This window comes from Ceratina calcarata, unplaced genomic scaffold, assembly GCF_001652005.2.
Source record: "Ceratina calcarata isolate Rehan_Ccalc_2016 unplaced genomic scaffold, ASM165200v1 scaffold39.2, whole genome shotgun sequence".
NCBI classification, from domain to species: domain Eukaryota; kingdom Metazoa; phylum Arthropoda; class Insecta; order Hymenoptera; family Apidae; genus Ceratina; species Ceratina calcarata.
In genome coordinates this window covers 1,620,038-1,644,983 of record NW_017162322.1, presented here as the reverse complement: position 1 = coordinate 1,644,983, position 24,946 = coordinate 1,620,038, and the positions used below count along the sequence as shown (strand labels likewise).

The following is a 24,946-nucleotide window of genomic DNA, read 5'->3' as shown; positions in this document are numbered from 1 at the left end:
GGCGAGATACGATATTGCCTTCTTCGCTCACTGTTATTACTCATTTACATGTTCATTAAACTGAATGCAGGTTACACCTGTCATCCAGTTGCGATCTCAATTTCAAGGAATCCTGGATATGTTTTATTTCCCCGCGATTTTATAATAGAATTATCCGAATTATCAAAATTTAATGAAAACAATTTTGGCAAGTGTGATTTCATAATTCAGGATACGAAATCTCACGAAACACTATAATTGTATTAAACACGCGGATGATTTTGAATGAACATTTTTAGAAGCAAATTATTCGATCATCTTTTTTAAATTTACACACATCTGTAAAATCAACATGAGAGTGAAAAGACGTACGGCGAGGTCTCGTGGTGAAACTTAATTGCCCAAGAAAATGGGATATTCATAAGTTGAGAAATGGTGCGTGTAAATTAAAGAAATGAGACGTTCGAGGGTGGTCGTAAATAACGGTGAGAGTGACGAGGAGGGAAAAAGGAGTTCGACGGCGTCTCTATTATCTCCCAGGGACTCACCGGCAGTGTATTTTATTGAGAGAAATCTATTACGATTTAATATAGAAAAGTGGTATCACGCCTACAGGGAACAAATTGATTTCCGTAATTCTCTTGGACCCTTAGGTTCTTGTAAAAACACAACAAAATTAAATAATCGAGAAAACAACCATTTCATATTCACATCTAGCTTAAAAATGAAACTCTACCTTTTAAGTTTGAATACCAAGATTTCACTGAAGCAAAATCAAATTAACAAGCGTCTCGGCTTTTAATCGAGAAAAATGATTAAAGCAACGTAATATCATCCTGTTCTATGTCGAGGGAAGAGGCCTAAGGATAGGAACAGGCACGCTTACGATTCTGAGCATACACGCGACATGGAAGGAGAGAGATCCGGTCCACGGTGGATTCTCGCGCGGTAAACGAATTAGGAGTTGATTTCTCGGCTAGCTAGCCAGCCGTTCGTCCGGTACGAGAGAGCGTAGCCGAGGTTGGCGCCCACGTGCCATCGTTCGGCGACCACTCTGTCGCCTATTTATCGGCTACCAGGACCGGAGCTAAAGGGTTAGGTGTATATAGCCAGCGAAGGGAGATAAAACCAATCACATAGCACTGTACACACAGAAATTTATTGCAGCAGATTATCTGGCCGGGATCCAAATACAAACACATTTCTTCTCGGACGCGAAGATAAGGCGGCCGGAGGAACAGGGATAGAACCGTGCGAGAATCCTCTGTTGCTGAAGGGATGGCAGGAAAGAGGGAACGGGGAGAGAGGACGAGACGCGGAGGAGAACGAGAGAACGGAAAGCTTCGACGATGGGCGCGGGTCGTCGAGCTTTCTATTCACTCCGCCCCCTTTGCTCACCCCCGCCCACACGTTCGGGCTTGTGCGCGTTTGAATCTCGCGGAAGTAGAGGATTTCCAAGGAAAGACGTGCATCGCTTTTTATCGTCAGATAGACCATTTGAACAACAGCCAACATGGAAAACCGAGACCCGACTGTGTACCATCCCCCCCTCTCTTTCTCTCTCTCTCGCTTCAGCCGCTTCCAAATCGGTTTCTCTTCCTTCCCTGTTAGCTCTGTTATCCCTCGTCCCTATCCTCCGATCCCCTTGTTCTCTCTTGTGATCATCCCCGTGGACCACGCGGACGTCGTCGTCGTCGTGTGCGGTAATAGATTTATACCTTTGTGCGCACGGGGAGAGACAGGGGTCGTACACGTGTATCCGGCCACGGAAACCGGCACAGAATGTGCATACGCTTGTCTTAGGAACTAGAATGTGGGGAGAGAGAGAGAGAGAGAGAGAGAGAGAGAGAGAGATTGCGATTTGGGAAAAAGGAGTAACGCGACTGTTAATCCCAGCATTGTTTGCAGCGATACGTTAACGCGTCGGTTCTCCTTCCAGTGTATGCAAATCAAACATCGTATTATAGTGATAATACACTTGCTGTACAATTTACATCTCCTGTCTATTAAACACTGTTAGCAAATAAATTATGTAGTGCTTTAACACAGGGAGATATTTTGAGTGTTTCATGATTTGAAAGGACTTCATAAATAATATAAATAATTCGTGAATCATACATTATTATAATCCTATGAGAATTTTATCAGAAACCGAGAGAAATAGTCTAATTGAAAGGCGAGTATGGAATACAATTAGATTAAGAACTGGTTACTGATTTGAAGATCACGAGATCATAAATGATCACAGAATCAGCTGAGGATTAAGCGTTTAATAAACGCGTTGGATCACGGAGGTCTTTGCAACGTCTTTGGACGTCATTCAGTGGAAATCTAAGGAAATGCAAGCCTTTGTCTTCCATTCAGAAAGCCGTTCGAGGCAAGTAGTAGAATTGGGCGGCGACGGAATCACCTGGATCTCGATGGCAGTGTGAATTTCGACTCGATCGTTAGCGAGAGAGAGAGAGAGAGAGAGAGAGAGAGAGAGAGAGAGAGAGAAAGCAGCCCGTTCATAGAATCCTCGCCACAATGAAGGGAAAGGAGAGAAGCGATATCAATGGTAAGTTTCTCCCCAGGAATCGTTGCTAGACTGTTCGTCTTTAATCGAGGATCGCGAGGAAATCTGGATCGTCTTATTCTCGTCGAATAAACGACTTGACTAGAACGATGGAAAATTCCCTTTTAAAGCGAAACATGTACACCGAAATCGATCTCAGCAATTGGAGATTAAATGAATGAGACACTTTCGCTTCCAATACAAATATATTAAGCCTAATTGCATTTAGATTTATAGTAATTGACATATTCAGTAATGAAATATAATTCGTATTGGACATTGACGAATAAAAGAGAATTGTTGTGCCAATCACAATCTGTTTAGTATTATTTATTCCTTTTCACTATTAATAAGCTTAGCTGCATCATACGTACGTTCCCCTGCCAATTAAGCGTTCAATTGTTACAACCATGTTAAAGCAACTCATATGGAAATGACAGAAAATATCAGACACGCAGTTACACGACATTATTATTACAATTTTGACTCCAATTTGGAATTATATGCGATGGCATCGATGCATTCATTTCCGTGTCGTCGATACTCATTACAGTGGCACAAATATCTATCATTCCGCGTCTGACTATGACTTGTTTACTCGCGTTAAACTGTATTCTCTAATAGCAATAAATTCTCCGGCGTACTTGTCCCTGTAGATCGACTAGCTTTTGATGGACGATAATGTTGGTACATATGTATAACGTACGTTTTCAAACAAAGTTGATGGAGCCCGCATTCATTTGATCGCGTAACAGTTCATTGGACAATTCAGAGAACGCTGTTAATCACTCGTTTGCCGAATGACAATATGTTTAACAACTCCGTCAACACTGCGTTGCGCGTTTACATCGACGCGAGTAAATATACAAAAACTGGATCTAATGAGTTTCACAATTTAATGATCTACTTTTCATAAATACCAATTTTTTCGCGCCACGAAATAAGTGAAGGTTTCCGCACAGTTCGCGAAGGTAGAAATTCGAGATAAAAATGGTTTTACTATATGTGGTTTTTAACCGAATACCTTCTGCGCCGCTCCTCCCTGTCGGACTTATAATTGACTCGTTCCACTGTGGTACGAAACATTCAATCTCGCGCGAATCCTTTAATCGTTCTTAACCAATTAAACCAAAGTTAAAACGAGAAATCCATTTTTATAATTGCTCTACCCGGCACGAAAATTGTTTCATCGACCCGGGCAACGGTTTTCCAATCTGTGTGCCGGTTATTTCGGCGCGCGACGCGTTCATAACCCGGCCGACGGTTTTATTAAACGGGCCGGCGATACCTCGTGAGATTAACGCGAGTTACAGAAGCCGGGCGAGTCTCGCAAGTAATCCAGTCTATACACGTCGATTCCTAACGCTCCATTAGCGGCGATCTCGGGATATAGGTCGGCGTAAGGTGGCGAGAATTCGGGATCGATCAATTCAAAGAGAGGAAGAAAAGAAAACGGATGAGAGAGTCCTGCAGTTTTTCGTGCCGTTTTCCCGCGGCAGAGCGAGAACCGTGTAAATTTCCACCGGCCCGTCGACGTTTCTCATTAATCGCTGATCGATCTTCTTGCCGGGTGATTAACGTTCAGCGGCAAAGGGACCAGCAGCCCAGGCCGGGCGGGGGGTGGTGGCGAAGATGAAGAGAAAACGGCTCCAGAGGAAAAAAACAATCGAGCGGAAAAACAGAGGAAAAAACGACGAGAAAGCGGACCGATTATCAGCCAGACTAGGCGGGGATGGATTCCCAGATTTGTTTAATGGAAAGATAAAGAAACGGATACGGCGAGACAATCTGTACTAGCGCTGGAAACGGGAAACGCAGCTTAAACAGGCATCCTATCGTTGTCGAGGTTTAATATAGCAGTGTTATTTGGTAGGACCGCGCGAGGGCATGTTGTATGCTATGACAACTCGACCGTGGGTGAAAACTGAATTTACATTGGCAGAGAGGCGGACGCGTTGAGGGCATGCTACAACGAGCAGGAACATGTGCGTTATGAGCTCGTACAACGCGGAGAAATGGAGAATTTCGAAAGGTATTTCCGCGGCACGACTCAGCAATCGATAGTCAAGATAAAATAGTGATTCAATAAATATTTGTAGAAAAATCCAGGTTATATGGATTTAAATAAATACTCGATTTTTTTATGATCGATTTATTTCATCGATCCGAACCAATTCACAAGTTTCTGTACTATTGATGGGGATGTGACCCGTGTTAGAAAACGGCAATTCGTCGGGAGTATGAAAGAATGAATTAGCGAAGAGAGAAGGTGCGAATTACCCGACGAAGATTGCTCGGCTCCCGATAATTCACGGTACACGCTCGTGAATTATCGCCGTAACAGCTATCCGTCTTCAACGCGTCACGTAACTATGCGCCGGCAGCCGCGGAGGTATTGGGGCATAAGGAGACACGCGGCATAATTTCCTCCCACTCGGGCATCCGGCGTACACCCGCGCCAGACCTCCCGCCAAAGTCATAATGAATACGCGCGTTGCGGTTGCATAGCTACGTCACGTGTCACGGGGGAAACTTTGAACACTCCTCATCGTGAAACACAGCAGTCACACACGTCACGTTACAACGGGGGTCTTACGCCGCGCCGCTGCTCTAACGACGCCGCTCCACCGACACGACGACTATAACGAACGCGAAGACGAGGAAGAGAAACGTGAAACGACGACGAAGAACCCTCGAGAACCCGAAGCGAAGGACCCCGTCGCTTTTACGCTTGGCGTTTCCGCAGCCAGAAGAAACGGGCTGCGCAATTTAAATTTCGCCACCCGCCTTCTTACCTTACCCCAAAAGAACGTGACGTTTTCTTTCTACTCCGCCGGCCTTGCTCCACCTCCTCTCGCCATCGTTTCTTTATCTCGGGTATGCGCGAAATCTTGATGTGACAGTCATAACCAGCCGCCTGCACCCGGTAACGATCCTTACAAAGAACATGCACGCGTCGTCGGATTTCGTATTTGTCAAAAATTAAATCCTCGGGTTTGTAAGCAAATTTCCTCTCGTACTGGCAAACGAGTGAGTAACCATTAAAATGATAAATTGTTTTAGTAAACAGGAATACTGCCTAAGCAATGATTGTATTTTTTGACCAACATTTTCTTTGTAATAAAATCTTTCAAAAGAATGAACTCATACCATTGTACATATTAAACACTGTACATTTAAATTGTAGAAAAAAATAAATCTGCGTCATTTTTGAAATATTGTCAACTGTATTTTATTTCAACTATGACGTATACCATTACATTCTATACCATCGTTAACGTCAAGTCGAAATGTGTGAATGAATGCTGCATTTAATTTATTCAATGGTTCTAATTAAAAGTAACTAGATAAATAAAAAAAAAGTCGCGATAGAATTAAGTCCCAGTCGCTAATTACAAATATCGATCGTTAATTTATATTTAGTTTCTAATTAAAAGTTAATTAAAAACCGTATTTGATATACATTTAAAAATTGCGGCGCCATTCTCACTTACAGTAAATTTTCAAATTTTTATTAACGACCAACAAAAATACGCATTAATAATAACGATTATAATTTATTAGAAAAAATAATAAAATGCAATCGAGTGAAATAAATTGATTTACTAATTATACCATACGTTCCTTAATGGTTAATTATGACAAGGGTTGCCACAAGTTGTATACCAGTGAATCCCATTAAAACGTGAATTGATACAATGCATTCAGGAACGTCAATTCTGATCGTGGATTAGAATCGAGAGCGTGGTTATGTCACGTTCGAATTTGAGGCGTTGGAATGCTGTACTAGTTGAGGTGTTAAGTCCATGACAGACAGGTAAGGATAGAGATGCGGGATGCGCATTATACCTGAGGCATGTCGGGGGATAGGTGTTAAATTCCTGTTAAGTTTGCGCTAAGGTGCTGAATCTGTGCCAGGTTTGGTTTAGACAAGATATAGCGTCAAATTCATGTTAGACACATTAGCTTGTCAAGATGGCTAATCCCGAATGTAGTCATTAAATTTAAATTAGGAGTTGTCTAGCGGGACTCGATGATCAGATTAGTATGTTTGAACTGGATTGAAGTCTTAGATTCCATTTGAATTACTATTAACGGATCAAAATGTTAGCGTGCAGCTAATGCGGATTAGATCTGTGTTAAATCTATGTAACTTCGGCAAGTAAGTTTTGTGTTAAGCCCTGTAATTCCCACGATAACATGAATCGCGATGTACAATACAGCGATTTCAAAACGAGTCATCATACATTTATCGATCGTTCATCTGCATTTCAAATTTTGAATTGAACTTCTCTTTAATGAAGAAGAAGAATAAAGCCGTGAGTGTCACGGAATTGAATATTAAATTGCACACTAGTGGAAGAAAAGGGGCGAGATTTAATTTTCTCAATTTTTCCGGTAGTACGACCTACTTAATTCGAGGTGAGAATATTATTTTCAGTCGATTGTTCTCGGTGACTATCGAAGCTTAAGACGTTCTTTCAGGGTTGGAGCTCACCCAGGATTTGGAAACGTTCGCGTGTTGCCTTTCGTCCAAGGAACAATAGGCGGCCGCCACGGACGGGTGAAAGCGAGAAACTAACCGAAGAGCATCCGCTTCCGGTGCTACCGATGCTCCCGTCCTTTCATCTCTTCGCTTCGTCTACGTCCCGGCGTGTGTGAGTTATTACGCGTTACCCCTCAATTGCGAGAAAACGGATGATCTGTCCTGCCCTTCCGCCGTCACGAGTAAAACCTTAGCCGGATGAATCAGCGGAGTGCAATAATTTATCCAATGTAATCTACCCATTGTCAGTAATTTCTATTGCCTCCAATAAACTAAGACTTTAATAAATAAACAGCAGCGAGCCAATTATAAAACACGCATCATTTTATATAACTGCTATTAAATGTGTTTACAAGCCTCTATTTCTACTTTACTTTTGGGAAAGATTAAAATAAAAAGTACGCACGCGTTGCAATAAGTATGCAGAAAATATAAATGAAATACATATCATACTAATTTCCATATTTAACAAATTAATGAAATAAACGATCAGATGTCAATGAATTATTAATCGGGGAAGGGCGAACTGAACGAGTTCATTGGAAATTATGAAAAGCGCGGTAATTTAATACTTATCCTATTTGCGGCGATTCGATAAACAACCTTATCAAATATCAAATGTCGAGTTCATTTATATATTATTATAACCTTCGCCACCTTTCTGATGAACTCCGTTAATTTATATTCAATTAACTCGGCCCAAATTGGTCAGTTAAACCGTAAGGATTTTTGAAAGATAATTTGAAGTAGCCGACGTAGGATGAGATACAAAAATCTTCAAATGTTAACAAAGTAAAACAATTTTTTACAATGAACACGGAATACATCAACTCTTCAGCGTCCTTGATTTTCTCGATGAAATCTTGTGCGAATACTATTCTTTTCTAGAAGATAACGTACCTGAACTTTTATCTATAGTTCTCCTTTTCTCTCACACACACAGGAAATAGAAATATTTGTCTTTCGCACACCGGACCCGATCGAACGGCTCCGTTTCCTACGCGATAATTGCACCGATTCGAAAAATCGTTGGCGACGACAAATGAACTGTATCCTGCCACGTTCGACGTTCATTAACGTTTTTCTACCGTGAATTTATCGACCACGTTAACTAAGTTTTCGACTTTTACGCGACCGTCTTCTTCGGCTAAGGAAAAGGAAACTCAAACTTTTAGAACTTAATTAATACTGGATGATATATATCCCCCATAAATCATAACTTATTGGATTTATCGCAAGATCTTGAAACAGCGAACTATTTTTTGGAATAATTCATCCAAACATTGTATGAAATATTAAGTATGCAAAATTGAAGTTTCCTCTCTCTTTGAATCACTAAATTATTTTGTCTAATCATAGTAAATCAAAAGCGTTTGGCCCCTTTCTGATTTTTTGTATATAACTACGTATACTTTGAATGAATGTATATTTGGACGGTCTAATCGATGGTCAGAGTTGATGAACTATCTTGAAGGCGACTCAGTCAGCTGGAATTGCAGTCTGACCAGTCGCGTATCCCACGGCGTATTAGCCGCACGCAAACAATTACTCCGAGGTTTCATCAAAAGTGCAGCCGTGGCATCCAGGGAAAGTAATAGAATACCGTGCAAATGTTTGCCCGGTCACGAATTATCAAGTACAGGGATAGAAATTCGTGAAGTTAATTGAATTTCTTTAATTTCAATATGGATACCTGCCCGAGTAATTAAATTTTGTCAAAACATTCCTTTTTAAGCATGCCCCGCGGTAATATAATTAAAACGAAACTGTTTCATTTTCTTTTTCTATTCATATACGTACTATTCTTTAAATTACTACATTATTACGGTGAGCAATTTACTTATTAATAAGTAATAGTAAAAGTAATTTACGTAATAAGTTCAAAAATGAATATATAATTCAAGGTTCCGAAACGTAAATACATTCGAGTATTACCCCATCATAAGAATTTCATAAAAAAATAAATAAAAGCTTATATCCACTGATGATATATATCCCCCATAAATCATAACTTATTGGATTTATCGCAAGATCTTGAAACAGCGAACTATTTTTTGGAATAATTCATCCAAACATTGTATGAAATATTAAGTATGCAAAATTGAAGTTTCCTCTCTCTTTGAATCACTAAATTATTTTGTCTAATCATAGTAAATCAAAAGCGTTTGGCCCCTTTCTGATTTTTTGTATATAACTACGTATACTTTGAATGAATGTATATTTGGACGGTCTAATCGATGGTCAGAGTTGATGAACTATCTTGAAGGCGACTCAGTCAGCTGGAATTGCAGTCTGACCAGTCGCGTATCCCACGGCGTATTAGCCGCACGCAAACAATTACTCCGAGGTTTCATCAAAAGTGCAGCCGTGGCATCCAGGGAAAGTAATAGAATACCGTGCAAATGTTTGCCCGGTCACGAATTATCAAGTACAGGGATAGAAATTCGTGAAGTTAATTGAATTTCTTTAATTTCAATATGGATACCTGCCCGAGTAATTAAATTTTGTCAAAACATTCCTTTTTAAGCATGCCCCGCGGTAATATAATTAAAACGAAACTGTTTCATTTTCTTTTTCTATTCATATACGTACTATTCTTTAAATTACTACATTATTACGGTGAGCAATTTACTTATTAATAAGTAATAGTAAAAGTAATTTACGTAATAAGTTCAAAAATGAATATATAATTCAAGGTTCCGAAACGTAAATACATTCGAGTATTACCCCATCATAAGAATTTCATAAAAAAATAAATAAAAGCTTATATCCACATAAAAGTTTCTGCAAACCATAAACAGTTTTATCATGCAAATTGCATCATTTAGAGAGATGTTAGACCGAACCATTTACTTGTTCCAACTCTTGAAACTGAAACAGGAGCCAATCAATAAATTAACTCGAGAACTACTGAAACAAAATTTTCTTCACCTATTCACGATCGACTTAAAATATTCTCCAACAAATTCGGCCAAATTTTGAAAACCAGTCAGCACCGAGCTGTTACAATTCCAAAGGATTTATTATGCTCTCCATGTTTAATTAATTTCATTTTACGTTTCCATATCGCGTTAAAAGAACAGAAATTGCACCAATACGTATAAAGTCACACTGTTTACGTTGAATTTCGAAAATATAGCCGACATTATTAATATTCTACTGTCAGCGTTAAAACCTGCATTACGTTTATTTAATTACCGACTTAAACGTTCATATACTCAAATTTGATAACGCTTAGTATTGAGAATATGTATGGAATCGAGTTTTCGCGTTTCTTGGAAGGATTGGGTTGCCGAACATCTCTTAACAGACCCGTCCACGGTGCTCGGGCTCGCGTTCCCATTTGCATAACAGAAGCGCGTGGTATAATGGAAATTGGCCAGCGTTGTATAACACTGCATACCGACCGCCTCGTTTGTATACACCTACAACTGACAACGACGAAAGAGAAAGGAATTTCTTTCATTCGCGTGCTCGCGAATAATTAGCAGGCCTGGCCGTGACGTGAAGTTTGAAACTGCCACTGACTGGCTCCTGCACATTTTATTATTGTTTCTACACGCCGATGCTTATTCTTCGGAACTGAGGGTTGAAAACTACGGAAAAGAGTGATGAGGAACTATTTCAAATGAGATTTTAGAAAGTTTACTAGATCTGATTGGAATCTGATCGTTCCCTTCATTTTGTATGTAAAATAGATTTTCGATATTAAATATTATCCATCAACCTCTTTGACTCTTTTTTAACCCTTATAAAACTAGTGCTCATTAAATTATCTTTGTTGAAGTTGTTGAAAGGTAGAATCCTGAATTACTGAACGTTAAAACTGGTAAGTTAAAACTGAACAAAGTTTCTCTAATATAAAGAGAAGATCTACTCTTGTGGAGTAGAATTCAATGAACTTCATGAAAAGTTAGGCATTGAAATGTAATCTTGACCTTAAGAGTGGACTGAAATACTGTTAAATCTTCTCACTGGCAATACTTTTTTCAAAAAATTTGATCGATAAAACGCGACATTCATTGTGTTTAGAATTACCACCGTGGTTAATGAAATAATACTAATCGTCACGCGGGAACAGGAGTGGTAAAATATGAATCAAGGGGTTCAACTATTTATGCATAGAAGCGCGGCGACATCGGTGGGAAAAGTAATAAATTTCCTCGGGGCAGAAAAGAATTCCGCGCGTTACGTTTCTATGCGTTTCCATTTTAATTACATCCTTCGGCTGTTCTATGCTTGTGACGTCCACTTAATCATGGCTACGCCCCTTTCAATTCCGTTCAGTAATTGACAAAAAATATTAATTAATGAGAACATCCATTTGACGTTAAAATTGTTTTTGTTACATGACGCAAAAGCTGAAATGCAAACGTCGAAGAAGACTGCATGTCAATAGTTGATTTGGTAACGTCGATTGTAAACCGACCATGTCTAAATACGAGGCAAGGAATAAATGAATAAAGGAGGGAGTCAGTATTTGGACTGTTAAAATGAAACATCTAAATATAGAACTGGTATTATAGCCGTAGAATTCAGTGAACCAGTTTTGTTTCAAAATGTTTTCAATGAAAGACAAGTTAATGTTTTTTCTCGCGGCCGTTAAATTACGTATTATCAAAAGTTCTGAAAGGGTTCCGCCTAAATGAACAAATGCGGGCACGTTGATGTATGCAAATCTCGTGCTTAAAAGGAATTAGAACAAATTTTTGCGAGTGATTTTAATTTCGAAATTCGATGCTACCAGGGGAATTTGGATCAGTGAATTTCAATGGGTGACTCTATCGAAACCTTTCGCGGATCATAGTGCCGCTTTTTCACGCTCCCTCGATATCATTCTGTTAAAACGTTAGCAACCGATGCGACCTACATAGTAACTCGCGATGCTCGGCAATGCTGTTTTCCTTTTATTTTCGTTCGTATTATTGCTCATTGTTTCGATGGAGACTGAGAAAAATGATTTCTAAAAATCGCCTACAGCTCGACAAAAAATTCAGATACGTCTCGACTTAATTTAGGACGGGCGACGCTTAACTAATTTTCAGCCATAAAGTAATACAAATTAGTACAAGAATATATATATAAAATACATACTATTTTTTTTTATACATAATGGCACATAATTAAATAATTTATCAGTAATTAACAAGTCATTGTTTTGTTTTACTACTTGGAACGGCAATAATAAATCCCGCTGCAAAATGCCATTAACAATTAGATAAGTTTTAACGGACTATCATCATTTTAAGTCAGTCTTATCACAATTATCACGCGCCGTTACTCCACACTGCGCAGCAAGAGTTTATTATCGCATCCAGGTATTCTACATAGTTTAACAATAGTTTCCTTATCATGTCCTATGAACATAGCAGTGCATCCACATAATGCCATTAAATCTTTTCCTCCCACGCTCTTCTAAATATGAATAAACCAGGTTTACCGCTGAAACATTTTTCTCACGTTACGTTATAATTCTAATCTTAAAAAATTTACGAACAGCCTAACGAATATGTAAGTCACGTCGCCGACATTTTTATTTTCATTCAAATTACCCCGATTACTCAGTGTTAAAAAGAATAAATAAGATAAAGAATATTATTCTCTAAGTGTAACATTAAAACTATAAATTTCCTCGTTGGGAGAGGAGGAAATTCTCAAAGAAAATTTATTCAGGCAACTGCAACGGTGCTTTTAATAATAACTCGACATGTACGTTGTCGCGATCTCGGGGTAGGAATCTTCAGAGGGAGCAAGGAGAAAATTTTGTAACGAGGCAAGAATGTGGAACACAGTGGGGGAGGCGGAGAAAACACTCGCGAGAGGGAAGCCAGTCTATAACTTTGTCCTACAATGGAAGTAGGACTTTCTGCACCGTTGAACGGAAAGGACCTCCGAAAATTGCTACGAATGACGAATAGAATAATGCCACCAGGATTACAAGCTTACAGACATCCGTGTTTTATCAGTAAAAATTCCATTTTTTACATCGCGATTTTACGAAGCTCTCGAAACTCCCGATTAATTTACAGCCAAATACCTGACATTTTATTCATCGTTACACAAATCTATGAAAAATACTGAATATATTCATAGAGAATTTGGAAATCAAGAGTCAAGCGTACTGACAAAAATGATGTTAAAATAAATAAAACTCTGCAGAATTGAGCGTAACTAGAATTAAAAGTGTTTTCCATTAAATACTGATATTCATTAGCGTAACGATAACTGACTGCTTAAACAGTTTTACGCTGGCGATTAATATTTCGCAGCGGATCTGCGTACATTTTCAGATTCATTCGAAACTTTACCAATATAATCATGATAGTCGCGTCTCATTATGGTGCTAATGAAATTTCGAAAGTTTTATGCAACGGGTATAATATATTCAGAAAAGTTTCGCCATGATAAGTTCGTATACTTCCGCGGCGAGTCACTGGTCAGAAGGAAGACTATTGATCTCTATACCATTAAGTTAATTATCGTATTAAATAACGGTAACGTCTCTGCTCAAAGCAGCGGCAAAAACAGAAGGACGGAACACGAATCTCATTTGTAACTTTAATCGGGGCTATTCGTCTACCAAAAAATGTGGCTTTGGCTTGGAACCAAAAAAGCTATAGAGGTAGACATCTTAAGTAACTAGTACCTCGATGTACAAGTTACATTTTCGTACACCGACTACGAAGTGCGCCGACCTAATTTATAAATCACCGTTGGATAATAGAGCAAACGAAGCTTTTATTACATAATTAATAGGATTAAGTTAATGCGATCCACCCTTTGAGTGAAGCGAACCGTTATAAACCTGTACGTTGGACTAATTAATTAATGAGATAATTATTTAATGCATTTAAAGAAATATAAATGTGCAGCTATGAAATTTATCGAGTTTTATTTCAGTGGGAAGAGATCTATTTAAATTAATATAGAAATTTGCTAAGCTTCATGTTTCAACTTCTTAACGCCAGTGACTAGATATGTATGCTTTAAACGTTGGAACTAATTTCCCAACGTACACAAGCGGCTCATAGTTGCCCAGCTTGTTTGTTGTTATTTTGGAATGACCAGTCGCGACGTTGTGACCGTAGAAAAGTTCTTGGCAAAAAGGGAGGCTACGAAACGTCAAAGTTTACCTTGACTCGGAGTTTCAAATGGCCATGTGAAAGATTCAGAGGTAGCTTTTTCCACTCCCGAATATGCATTAAATAATTCTTTACTTAAAACGCAATTTCGATCGGACATCTCTACAGACGAACGAGGAATTTGTTAATTTTTTTACAATGGAACGTGGAACAAACTTTTAAAACAGGAGAAAATATATTATTACCATCGCGGTTAGAAAAAGTAAAAAACGATGAATATTTTAATTATATTATTTCAGCTAAGAAATACGCAGGGAACTGCGCTTAATGCAGTAAAGTGGAACCGTAATTTTCGTTGCAAATGTTTCTTAGCTCCGCGTAAAAAAACTTCGCGATTTTAATCATCTTAGTCATTTTAACGTGAATTCGACGGAATTATTTAGTTTCCAGTCAGGATTCAAAGCGGCAAAACAAGCTGTCAGTTCTGCGAACCGCGCAAATGTCGTTCGGTAAAACGAATCAAATAGTTAAAGCCGTTCGTATTAAGCAACAAAATAAATAATCGTAATATCCAATTCTAGTGGAAAAGTATCTCAAAACAGTAAAACGAGCAACGCACGGTGCAGTTGTTTACATAATTCTAAAAGAGTGTATTCGAATGTACACAATAAATCCTTCCTCGTTCCATTACCGGCTTCTCTAAATTCGTCCATTGTTTAGATATACCCAGTTTCATAGCAGTGCTACGAACAAAAGCATCCTTTTACGAATCCTTCCTCGTGGAATTATGTAACGTACAACCGCTGATGTCGACGACCGAACGCCGAAAATATCGAACCTCGTACATCCTCTATTAGTAACCTCACCATTGTCAAAGACACGAAATTTCTAATTGTTAACGAGACGGATATTTATTAACCTACAAATTGATTTTGGCGAATTGATCATTTACCTTCAGATCGATGCGAATAAGCGGCGAGGACGATCAACGAACTCCAAACGATCAGTTGACACGTAGTTAGCCCCATAGCAGGTGTTTATTCGTCACGAGATCCGTTTTGTTTCAACACTAACACGCGCGACCGGGAAAATGTACACGAGCCGGACTCCAGATGCAGACTGACTTGGCGTGCGAAGTCCTGCAGGAGCAACACGACACGCATGCGTCCTAGCTACCACGTGCCTGTCTGTGTCTCTCTCGGTGTCTTTTCTACTTAAGCGAAGATACCCTCACAATCAACCATGCTATGGTTTAATTTGTTTTAGAATATTATATTTGTACTATTTTACATTGAAATGTTCAGAAATTCTGATTAATTTTAGATGTTTCATATGTTAAGAGAAAAGAATTGTTTCAACGCGATGTAATAGGAGTTGATATATGATTAATTTGGAAACACTAATTTATGATTATAAAACGATTATGTTAACTCAGAAATCCGAGTGTTTTCTCACCTCGAAGAGCACGATTCGGAGCAGGTGAAGTATCAAATATAAAAGAAAGGGACAGAAAAATATAACACCAAGTGACAAAGAAAGAAAGTAGGGAAAATGCGGCGTAACAAATATTCCACGAACCCCGAACCGTTAGTGAAAGATTTACCCGACTTCTCGCGTTTCATATGAATTTTTTCTTTCGATGATTTTTTAATTTCCCTACGGGAAATCGTGTGCGACGAAAAAAGGTAACATGGGTCTTAGGGGTGGACGCGGAGTCAAACGAGAAAACTTTGGGGATTAAGCGCAATCAAGTATCTAGCGATAATTCCCTGCTGAATCGTGTCCCTTTCCTCTGCGAGGAGACCAAAGCTTTAGAAATGGCATTTCAAGTCTTTTCAAATTGTTCAGCGCGTTATCTCGCAACGTCAAAACTGATGAGGGCACAAGCATTATCTGATAAATTAATCGAATCCCCTTCGTCACCGTCAATTGGTTCGCATAATTATTTCAATCATTGTCGTTTGATAAATTATTACTTCGATATCATGTTCTATAAAATAAAAAATGCCTACTTGCAAAAGTAGAATAAATAACGTGCCAGTTGGCTCAACGAGAGATGCTAGTACATTACATATGTACATCGTACATTAGACAAGGTGGTAATGTTCTTGATAGTACATATAGTTGTTCTTTACTACTAAGCACTAACTTCTCACAAAAGAATTATTTGATCGCTAGAGATGTTGTCCTGCCCCGACGAAACTAGGTAATAATGAGGCTAATAATTCGCCCAGGGAAGCCCCTCACGTTCTACGTAATTCACTGGCTTGAGTACAAATGGCTCTCGTAGCTTCTGCACCGTTAATGTTAATATACAACGTGCAGGCACACGTGGAGCATCAGATTTCTAATTCTAATAAATCCCATATGGGGCGTGCCTGGGTAGATTCCAACCATGGGAACACCGGGAAATGGTCCTTATAATTCTTTAATGAACAACCGGCACGTGGACACCGCGAATAAAGGAGACTACACCTCTATAATCATACTATATGTATATGGACCATATCGATTTCATCAAACGTAGTTATCCCGTCTTGTAAACAGAATTTATGATCATCTAACGAGCTTATACAATTGATTTAGGACCACAATTAGAATTCGGTTTTACATTTGACTTTGTATAACTTTAATAGTAGATTCAGCATTCAATATTCGTGTAAACATTTATTTTGAAAAGCTCTGAACAATATAAAATCATTTATTTATTCCAAACATGAACAAACCCAGTTCGTTACAATTCATAATTGATACAACGTCCTGCTTAGTCTTGTGACTCCGGTGCAACGATAAAATGATCAATTTTTTCGAAATTCGTTTTGTCAGGAACACGCAAGCGCGCAGAGAGAATTTCGCGCAGGTTTAGCATCGTGTACCGTCTCACCTTAGCGGCCACAAAGTTCTCCGTTGATTGCGCTTACAAGTGCGCCACTTCCATGCCCTGCTCCGAGCTTGTTCGTTAGGAGTTCCATCTTTCTTCAATTTGCGACGAGTGATGTTTCCCGTCCTCATCCCGGGGCCGTCGTCGGTCCTTTGCTTACATCCAGCGCCGGCTCGGCTCGAGGTGTAGTGCCACTCGTGGCCATGTAGTGCCTCTTCTTCTTTGAAAGCATCAAGGCATTTAGTCGCGGGGCTGAACCGTTCTGAACGGTTAGAGTACGGTAGAGAGTGAGGATCGAGGCTTCTGTGGACTTCTATACAGCGCGCTCGCCGACTCTGTGTGTAATTAACAGAAAGGCACACCGCGTGTTTGCTGCGGCAATATTTAGTCGGAGCCGGGGTATCAATCGGTTCAATACCTGGGTATCGTGTCTTCGTTAGAACCAGGCGATACTTGTCGGAGTTAACTGCGCCCAGTGCTTTGCGTCAATTAAAATGTAATACCGTGCATTATTCAAGTAACATGATAGACACAGAACGTTTTAGGGATTCGCGTTTCGAAGATGCCAGTCTTCTCCAATGCTTAGCGATAATTAACCTGGTTAAAGATTTCTTTGATATCACGTGGAATCGATAACTGCACATCAATTCGTTACTAATTATTTCAATGAACCATAGGATAGTCTCTATACACGTAAATTACTCGAATGGCAAACTGAACAGGAATTTGGAAAATCAATCTGGAAAGTAAATTTAGAAAGTACATTGAAGTTTTGATTCCGGTTGAGAATCAATGGGCTATTCAAATGCCTTTTTGTAAACAGTGGAAACTGGTGAGAAAACAACTGGCTAATGAATCGTAATTCCACGGGCTATAGTAAATCATCTAATTTACAATCGTGATTGAAATTAAGGAAAAGTTATAATTGATGAACGAGAATCGTTTCATTGACTTAAGTGCGAACTGTCCATTGAGGATCAGAATCTAAAATAGTGAAAAGAATCTTAAATCGTCAGAAAGTTTGTTGAACCGACCGTATATTTTGAACGTGGATAATTTCATATTCATGAGGAATACGTATGCATATATTAACGCTTGAACTCGTTCGACAAATAATTGCAAAACCCCTTTAGCTATATTAACTAAACCGAACGTAATTTATAAACAAATTTAATATCGACGATTATAAAGAGAGACGGGAATGAAATGTATCTATCACTGTATGCACTCGGGGGAAAAAATAATCTGAAAAAAATGTTCACGTGTCTAACAGGAGAAACGTATCTGTATATTGGATTCGAAATAATAAATACATGCGTGTCTATCGAATGTTCAATGTTTCATCGGGCGCGGCTTTGTTTACGCGTCAAAACAAACGATCCGACAGATTTATAATCATCTTTTCTCGAGCACGAGCCAGGCATACGCGCACCTGCAGATTCCAATTGCGTGTACGCAAACAACGCGGCGTGTCCCTTCGCTCGACGTCGATCAACGCACGGTAAATAGAGATTCCGCGGAGCCTTTGTCAACGGGGACGCGGACATGAAAAAATGCGTCCGCGAGATCTCACGATTTCCGGCGAACGATGGGTCCTCGAGCACGGATTCACTTACGCGTGGACAGGAGAAACGAGCCAAGATTAGATCAAAGGGTTTCTGAGGACTTTGTCCTCTGAACTAGTATCAGTCTCCTTATATTCCAGACCCATGACTGTGTATGTAACTGAATAATCTCTGAGATTCACAGTTAAATTCATTGCTAAATGCGATAATGGCATAAATTTGGAATATGGTAGCTCAGTAAACCGAACTATTTAAAACAAGCCATTGACTTTGTCAAAGAATGACTGATAGATGCTAATTAAAATGATTTTATATTATAGAAATAATTACATCATTGCATAATGCATAATTTAAAATACAAAATTCTTATTTATGCTTCAAATATTTATTATAACTCAACTTTTAAGTCATACCTAAAAGATTAGTGCAAACCGAACTATATTACTTTCATGTTTGTTATGAATATTTTAATTATAATTATCTGGTTACATTAGTTTTCATGGATCGTTTCCCGTGTCCAATTGTCTCTGTTCGATTAGGTTTTAAAGACGCATTCATTGATAAATTGAACTCAAATAAGCTATCTGTATGTGCGGATACGATAGCGCGGGAGGAGAGGAGCCAGATTTCATTCGCTCGTAGCGCCGATGTCCAAACAGGCTACACCGCCAACGTGTTTAAATTACCCCTTTGCCTTTGATAGTGCTATCAGTCAATTCGCTGCATCAGCTGTCGAATAGAATCAACAAAATTCCCGAAACTTTTCCAAAGTTCAGAATTAACAGTTTGTTCCTTGAAGCGAAAACTACGAATATAAAACATTTCGAAAAATCACATAAAATCAGTGCTATTTAGAATAGGATGTTTTATGTAAAAATAGATATATATATATATATATATATATATATATATATATATATAATACATGCAGCTAATTTATTTAAACAGTAGTAATCGTTCACGTGTACTCGAGCGTTTCAGACCCAATGGATTACACGATGTATCGAGGAAACAAATTATTTCTTCTGCAGACGAGAGCAAGAAAAGGGAATGAAAAAATAAAAGAGTTGTACATCCTCTGTCGGCTGTCTGTTAAATTGATTGAGTACATTAAAAATTACAACGGTGATAGATGGTGGCCAGCGAAAACGTCCCAACTGCTTTCGTCAAGGACTAGAGAGGCCGTTGCGCCTCGTAGCGTAATCCAAAAGTAACATAACGATCCGTCTTTCTCGGGAAAGCCCGACTGGAACCTGGAGAACAGAGACGTTTTACACGAGCACGGATGTTCCACATAGATGCTCGCATGTAGGGATTAGTGGGACGAGGACGGGGGGGCCACGGAAAGGCCGTTCGTGCGAATTCAAGAAGCTGCCGCGGGAACAACACCCCAGCCCGGGCCCCGGGAACCATCGGCCGTGCCGAACGTCGAGTGGAGCCAGCCAGTGGATCCTCGACAGTATTTCAGTGAAGTATCTAAGAAGTGAAATGAAATGTAGAGGGCCGGAGGCGTGACTCGAACTCGTATGAGTCGCGCCAGATGTTACAATATTTACTGCGAGAAGAGTTTTCTCCTCTATACAGCAATCCCCCGGCCCCACGCTGTTCCTGATAACCCTTCATGTTTCTACCTGGATGCTTGTGACATTTGTACACGCGTATCTGACACGTGCGCGCCCAGTACATACGTTTACACGTGCGATAATATTAATGTCCTGTAATGACAACGACGCGAGCTGCGATGGACCGGAAATAGAGGAACGAAGCTGATTCTTCTGAATGTGGATAAATTAGCTTAGAAAACGAAGCGGCGTTCTTCCGTCCAAGGATTTTAATCACCTCGGAGGAATAGACACGTTAATTACCTCTTCGATCATGAACACCGGATGTATAGCATCAGTCTTGATAACGTTGATACATCGACTAGATTTCGTTTGAAATTATGTTGTCCAGATTACTTTCCCTGATCGCATTTGTCACGAAGCGAGACGAATGTAAATGGTCACAGACTGTCGTAGTTAATTTCGATTCAAGCGACGTTCTGTTATACTATTTCACGACTCTGGTACGTTTTCAATTCAACAAAAAGTACTTTTACACTGGAACGAGGTAATATCTTCGGGTGAAGTAATATTTCAGAGGAAAATTCCGAATCGGTACGTGGAATGGTAGGTTTTTGTCATTTATCAGACTCAAATTCTAATTTCGTTCGTGCAAAGTTCCCACGTACAATTATTAATCTCGCAGTAATTTCGTATAAAAAGTAGTTACGATAAGAATTTCTCGAACTGATGACTCGCCAATAAGACTCGTTCCTAATAACGTTTCGAATGAATTTCCACGAGGAAGATTTCCCAGCGATGTGACAGGAAGCGTTGTGTTATCCTTCGAGCGATCCGCGCTGATCAAATCGTTCCGACGCGACGCGAAAGTAGGTTAATTGACTAATATAGATCGCAGAGAGGGATGTACCAACCCGTTCCCGTGGGATGTCTCGTGCCTTCGCAGGGACTCCCTCTTTCATTTCGCACATCGCCTCCGGATAACGCGACGTCGCATTAATGTGTAATTGGTGGCGAGCTGGCAAGGTGACACGATACCAGCCCACGCCAAGAGGGAGGCCAGCCAGTCCGGAGTCGTGTGATGTAGTGGCGGCGAGCCTGCCGCTAGCATAGACATTTTACCCGTGGAAGACGCATGGTCCTTGCTAATATGACGTTTGAAATATGGCGCAACGCGCGTTCGAAGGTGCGAGACCGGAGAGGTGCTTGGCGAAGAAAAGAGCTGGAATTGAACACGTTGAAGCCGAGGAGAGGCCAGACCGGCAAAACGAAACGCGGAAAGAAAGCGGAACGGCAAAAAGTTAGGCTTCGTTTTTACGCCGGGAGAAAGCAGCCGCGAGTCGGGAACAAATTCACCGTCTTTATATGATTTCTTGCTCGGTATTTCGTTGCCGTCTCTTCCGAAATATAACGCATTTATGATAAAAGGTATTTTATAATGTTACGTAGCAGACGACTCTATCCTGCGTTTATCGATAGGTACTATCACATTATTTTATCATTACTCCATTGTACCAACTTTTACGACTAACAGTCTTCGAACCGAGGAACTCGATCAATCGGATTCATTTATCCCAGCGAGTAAATAAAATTCCAGTTATAAAACTACTGAAAGTTTAACCGTAAACCATTGATTGCCTTGTATATTGAATTACGCGGAACTTTATTTTCTTCGTCCGGTGGAAAGAATTTCTACGCAAAAGGAATCTTTCCTTCGGCAATCCGGTGAACGGAAACGGAAACGATAAAACGGTATCACAGAAATACCGGACGCACGGTGGAATGTATCGATGAGCTCGATGAGCGAATACGAAATAATCGACTGCATAGCGAGAGGCTACGATGGCTTAGGAAACAGTTTGATCCATGCCCGGGAATGCGCATTCTTGCGATTCCTTAGCAGGACTGCAAACTCTATTCCACGGCGTTTTCCGTTGGCTGAGAAGCGAGGCCCATCCGGATTACGGAACACGAATACGTGGGAGAAGGGTTCCCCGCCGCGCCGGGAAAGCTGGAGTCAAAGCGGGTAAGTCCGTTATAGTGGAGCGAGTCGACTCTACACGCCGCGCCGCCGATTTATTCGAAAATCCATGGAAAGTGGCACGTTTCACCCGTTGTGCGGCGTGTCTAGCCCACCCCTCACGGCGTGCCTCTTCCACCCTCGCGTCTTCTTTCCCCATTCGGCCGCGTCGATTCGACGGGAGTTCGGCATCCTTGCCTACGCGCTCCCGGCCTCTCCGAGTCCCTGTATCCGAGTTTAGGTATTCCTATAGTAAGCCGGAGCCCCGGAGCCAGTTTAGCGTCCTCTCTCGCGCCCCTATCTGATTTCAATGTGGTTCGGTTACGTGCTTCAAATCAAAAACACGAACGTTATTTCTGCACGTGGTCTCCACTTTTCTCGTACTTCCCCCGTCCGAGGCTCTGTCCTCTGCTGCACCACCGTCACCCTCTTTCTTTTTCCACACCTACGGTTTCTCTTCCCTACTGCGATCGTTCCCTGTCATCCCGTAGCTGCCAGAGTTTCCCTGGCTCTCGCGCCTTCGGCCGAGTGCACGCGCGGTGTACCTGTATAGCCCCGTTCCGCTCACACATATAACGCCTTATAAACTTTTATTTTCGAGCGACGAAAGGGGGCAGGAAAGGGACGAACCGAGGGAAAGAGGTGAAAGTTGGGGGTTAGGAAGGAAGGAAGGATGGAAGGAGGACGAAACGATTCAAGCGGGAAGGAGCGTATGTTCTGTCAAGCTGTCGCTGAGAGGGAGCTCGGCTGCCAACTTATGGGACACGTACAATGCGAGCCAAGAATATTGCAGCTCCTGTCGCCCTTTTTACCCCTTTCCGCCCACTTTTCCTTCATCCAGCCGCCTCTCGTCTCGTACCGCTTCGTATCCGCGGCCGTATCTCTCTTGCAAAGTGTCGCGTTCGAAAGGGCGGCCCGCCCCTTCCTCGGATATTGAAATGTATTTAGCAAAAAAGAAGCGCATAAGTACTTGACACGGACAACCGTTTTGTAGGCGGCCCCCGTGCACCAGCCTGGGCTAACTTGTGCCGAACTGTCTGCCCCCGGTGCTTATAATGTTGAAAAACGTATGACGGCTGCCGGTACAGATTGAAAGGAGTAACGGGCCTTCTATTGCCTTCCGGGTCGGCACGGTTTTTCCTTCCCGTCTGCCAGGATCAAGCTTCTTTCAAATAACCTGCAGAACGTATGGAATCCCTGATATTAGGTTGTTACATACGTTCAATTTTGTGTAATACTAATTATTCATTAAAACGTTAATTTATGATCGTTCAATTTTTATTTTTAATGCACCTGTTCGTATTTCAAATGATGTAACCTAATAACAGAATAATTGTTTATTCTATCATTTGTTATAATTACTTTTAAATTGATTTTTACTCGGAACCATTTAATTCAACATTTTCTTAGAAACGGTGTCTCGGTCACGAGATTAACAGTTTCGAGATCCCATAAATCTTCGCGTCTCTGTATCGTATCAGTCAAAGAAGGTAGGGTATCTTTCATAGTGTTGCCTACGTGGAGAATCGGTAGCTAAGTTTCCATCGTCAACTTCAGTCCGCGCAAGTTAAGCCGCATCTTGTCGTCGTCGTCGCCGAAGTACGGATATAAAAAGCAACTCGACGGCAGGATTCCGTGACAAACGATCGCATTGTGGACGCCCGACTTCCTACCGTCTCCCCTCTTTCCCCGATCCTCTCCCCCTCCGGCCCCTCTACCCGATATAAAATCGTTGGGCGCTGCTCAGAGATTTATCTCGACTTCACGCTTTAGTGACCGCGAGCCGGAAAATGCGCAACCCGTTGCTAATTACTAATTAATTTCCAGATTTCGTTTTTCATAAAAAGCACACCTTACAATTTTTTAAATAAAAAGTGAAGATTACGGTAAGTTTTTAATTTATCTACTGACCAGAGTTAAACATGACGTCATTTAGTATATTATTGAATTTAAAAAAAAATTCTGACTCGCACGGTCAGACATGCTAGCGCATACAAGTCAGAATAAAGAATCTGGTTGGTAATCTGTCTTGATCCGGCCGTAATCCAATGGCTTACACTTGTTTCGAAGGTAACACGGCCGAATCTGTGAAACAAATTCCGTCACGGAACGGCATGTAGCGAGTCGAATGGCTAAGCGGCTATAGAAATCGCAGTTCGGTGCCGGGGTGTGCGAACGGACAGGAGGAACATCTCGCCGTTCCTTTTAATCCGAAGATTTAAATCTCACCGGCGTTGGAAGGAGCGCGGAGTAGAAAAGACTGCGTGAGATTCATTGTAAGCTATTCTCACCGGCTGCCTCGTCCGCCGCTGGAGTGATGTACGGCAATGCGTGATTTAAGTGCACAGCGTGTAATGAGAATTGTGTGCACACTTCGAGGAGGCATTCCGCGGCGCGTTCATAATGTCTGCTTCAAACACAGGGAGTTACCTATGATTCCAAGGACGAAAATTCTACTCTACTCTGTGGAATTAATTATAAAATTAATTTATAGAAAACATTTTTAAATAATCTCTATTGAATTTTATTTGGAATCTCAATAAAAATACATGTTTCTTGATAAATAAAAATTCAATTCAAATTAGTCTTACTAATTTATTTTATCATAAAGTAGAAGAGAATTTAGAGATACAGATGGATGTTTGTTTAGGGCCGCACATTTGTTCCAACAATGCTGAATCGTTGATTTGCTAATTCGAATCCCTTGCTCGATAGAGAAATACACGTTCCTCGTAAACAAGCAATTAACTATACCGA

The 24,946-nt window shown here is 40.5% G+C and overlaps 1 protein-coding gene across 1 annotated transcript in view; it reads right to left on the bottom strand.

The window, feature by feature from the left end:
* Positions 1-15,268, bottom strand: part of LOC108626220 (neurotrimin) — a 181,465-nt gene extending 166,197 nt beyond the window's left edge. Inside the window, exon 1 of the mRNA XM_018026788.2 lies at positions 15,114-15,268. Within this exon, the coding sequence (XP_017882277.1) occupies positions 15,114-15,189 (76 nt within the window). The 5' untranslated portion in view covers positions 15,190-15,268. The remainder of the gene's footprint in view (positions 1-15,113) is intronic.
* Positions 15,269-24,946: the final 9,678 nt, after the last annotated feature.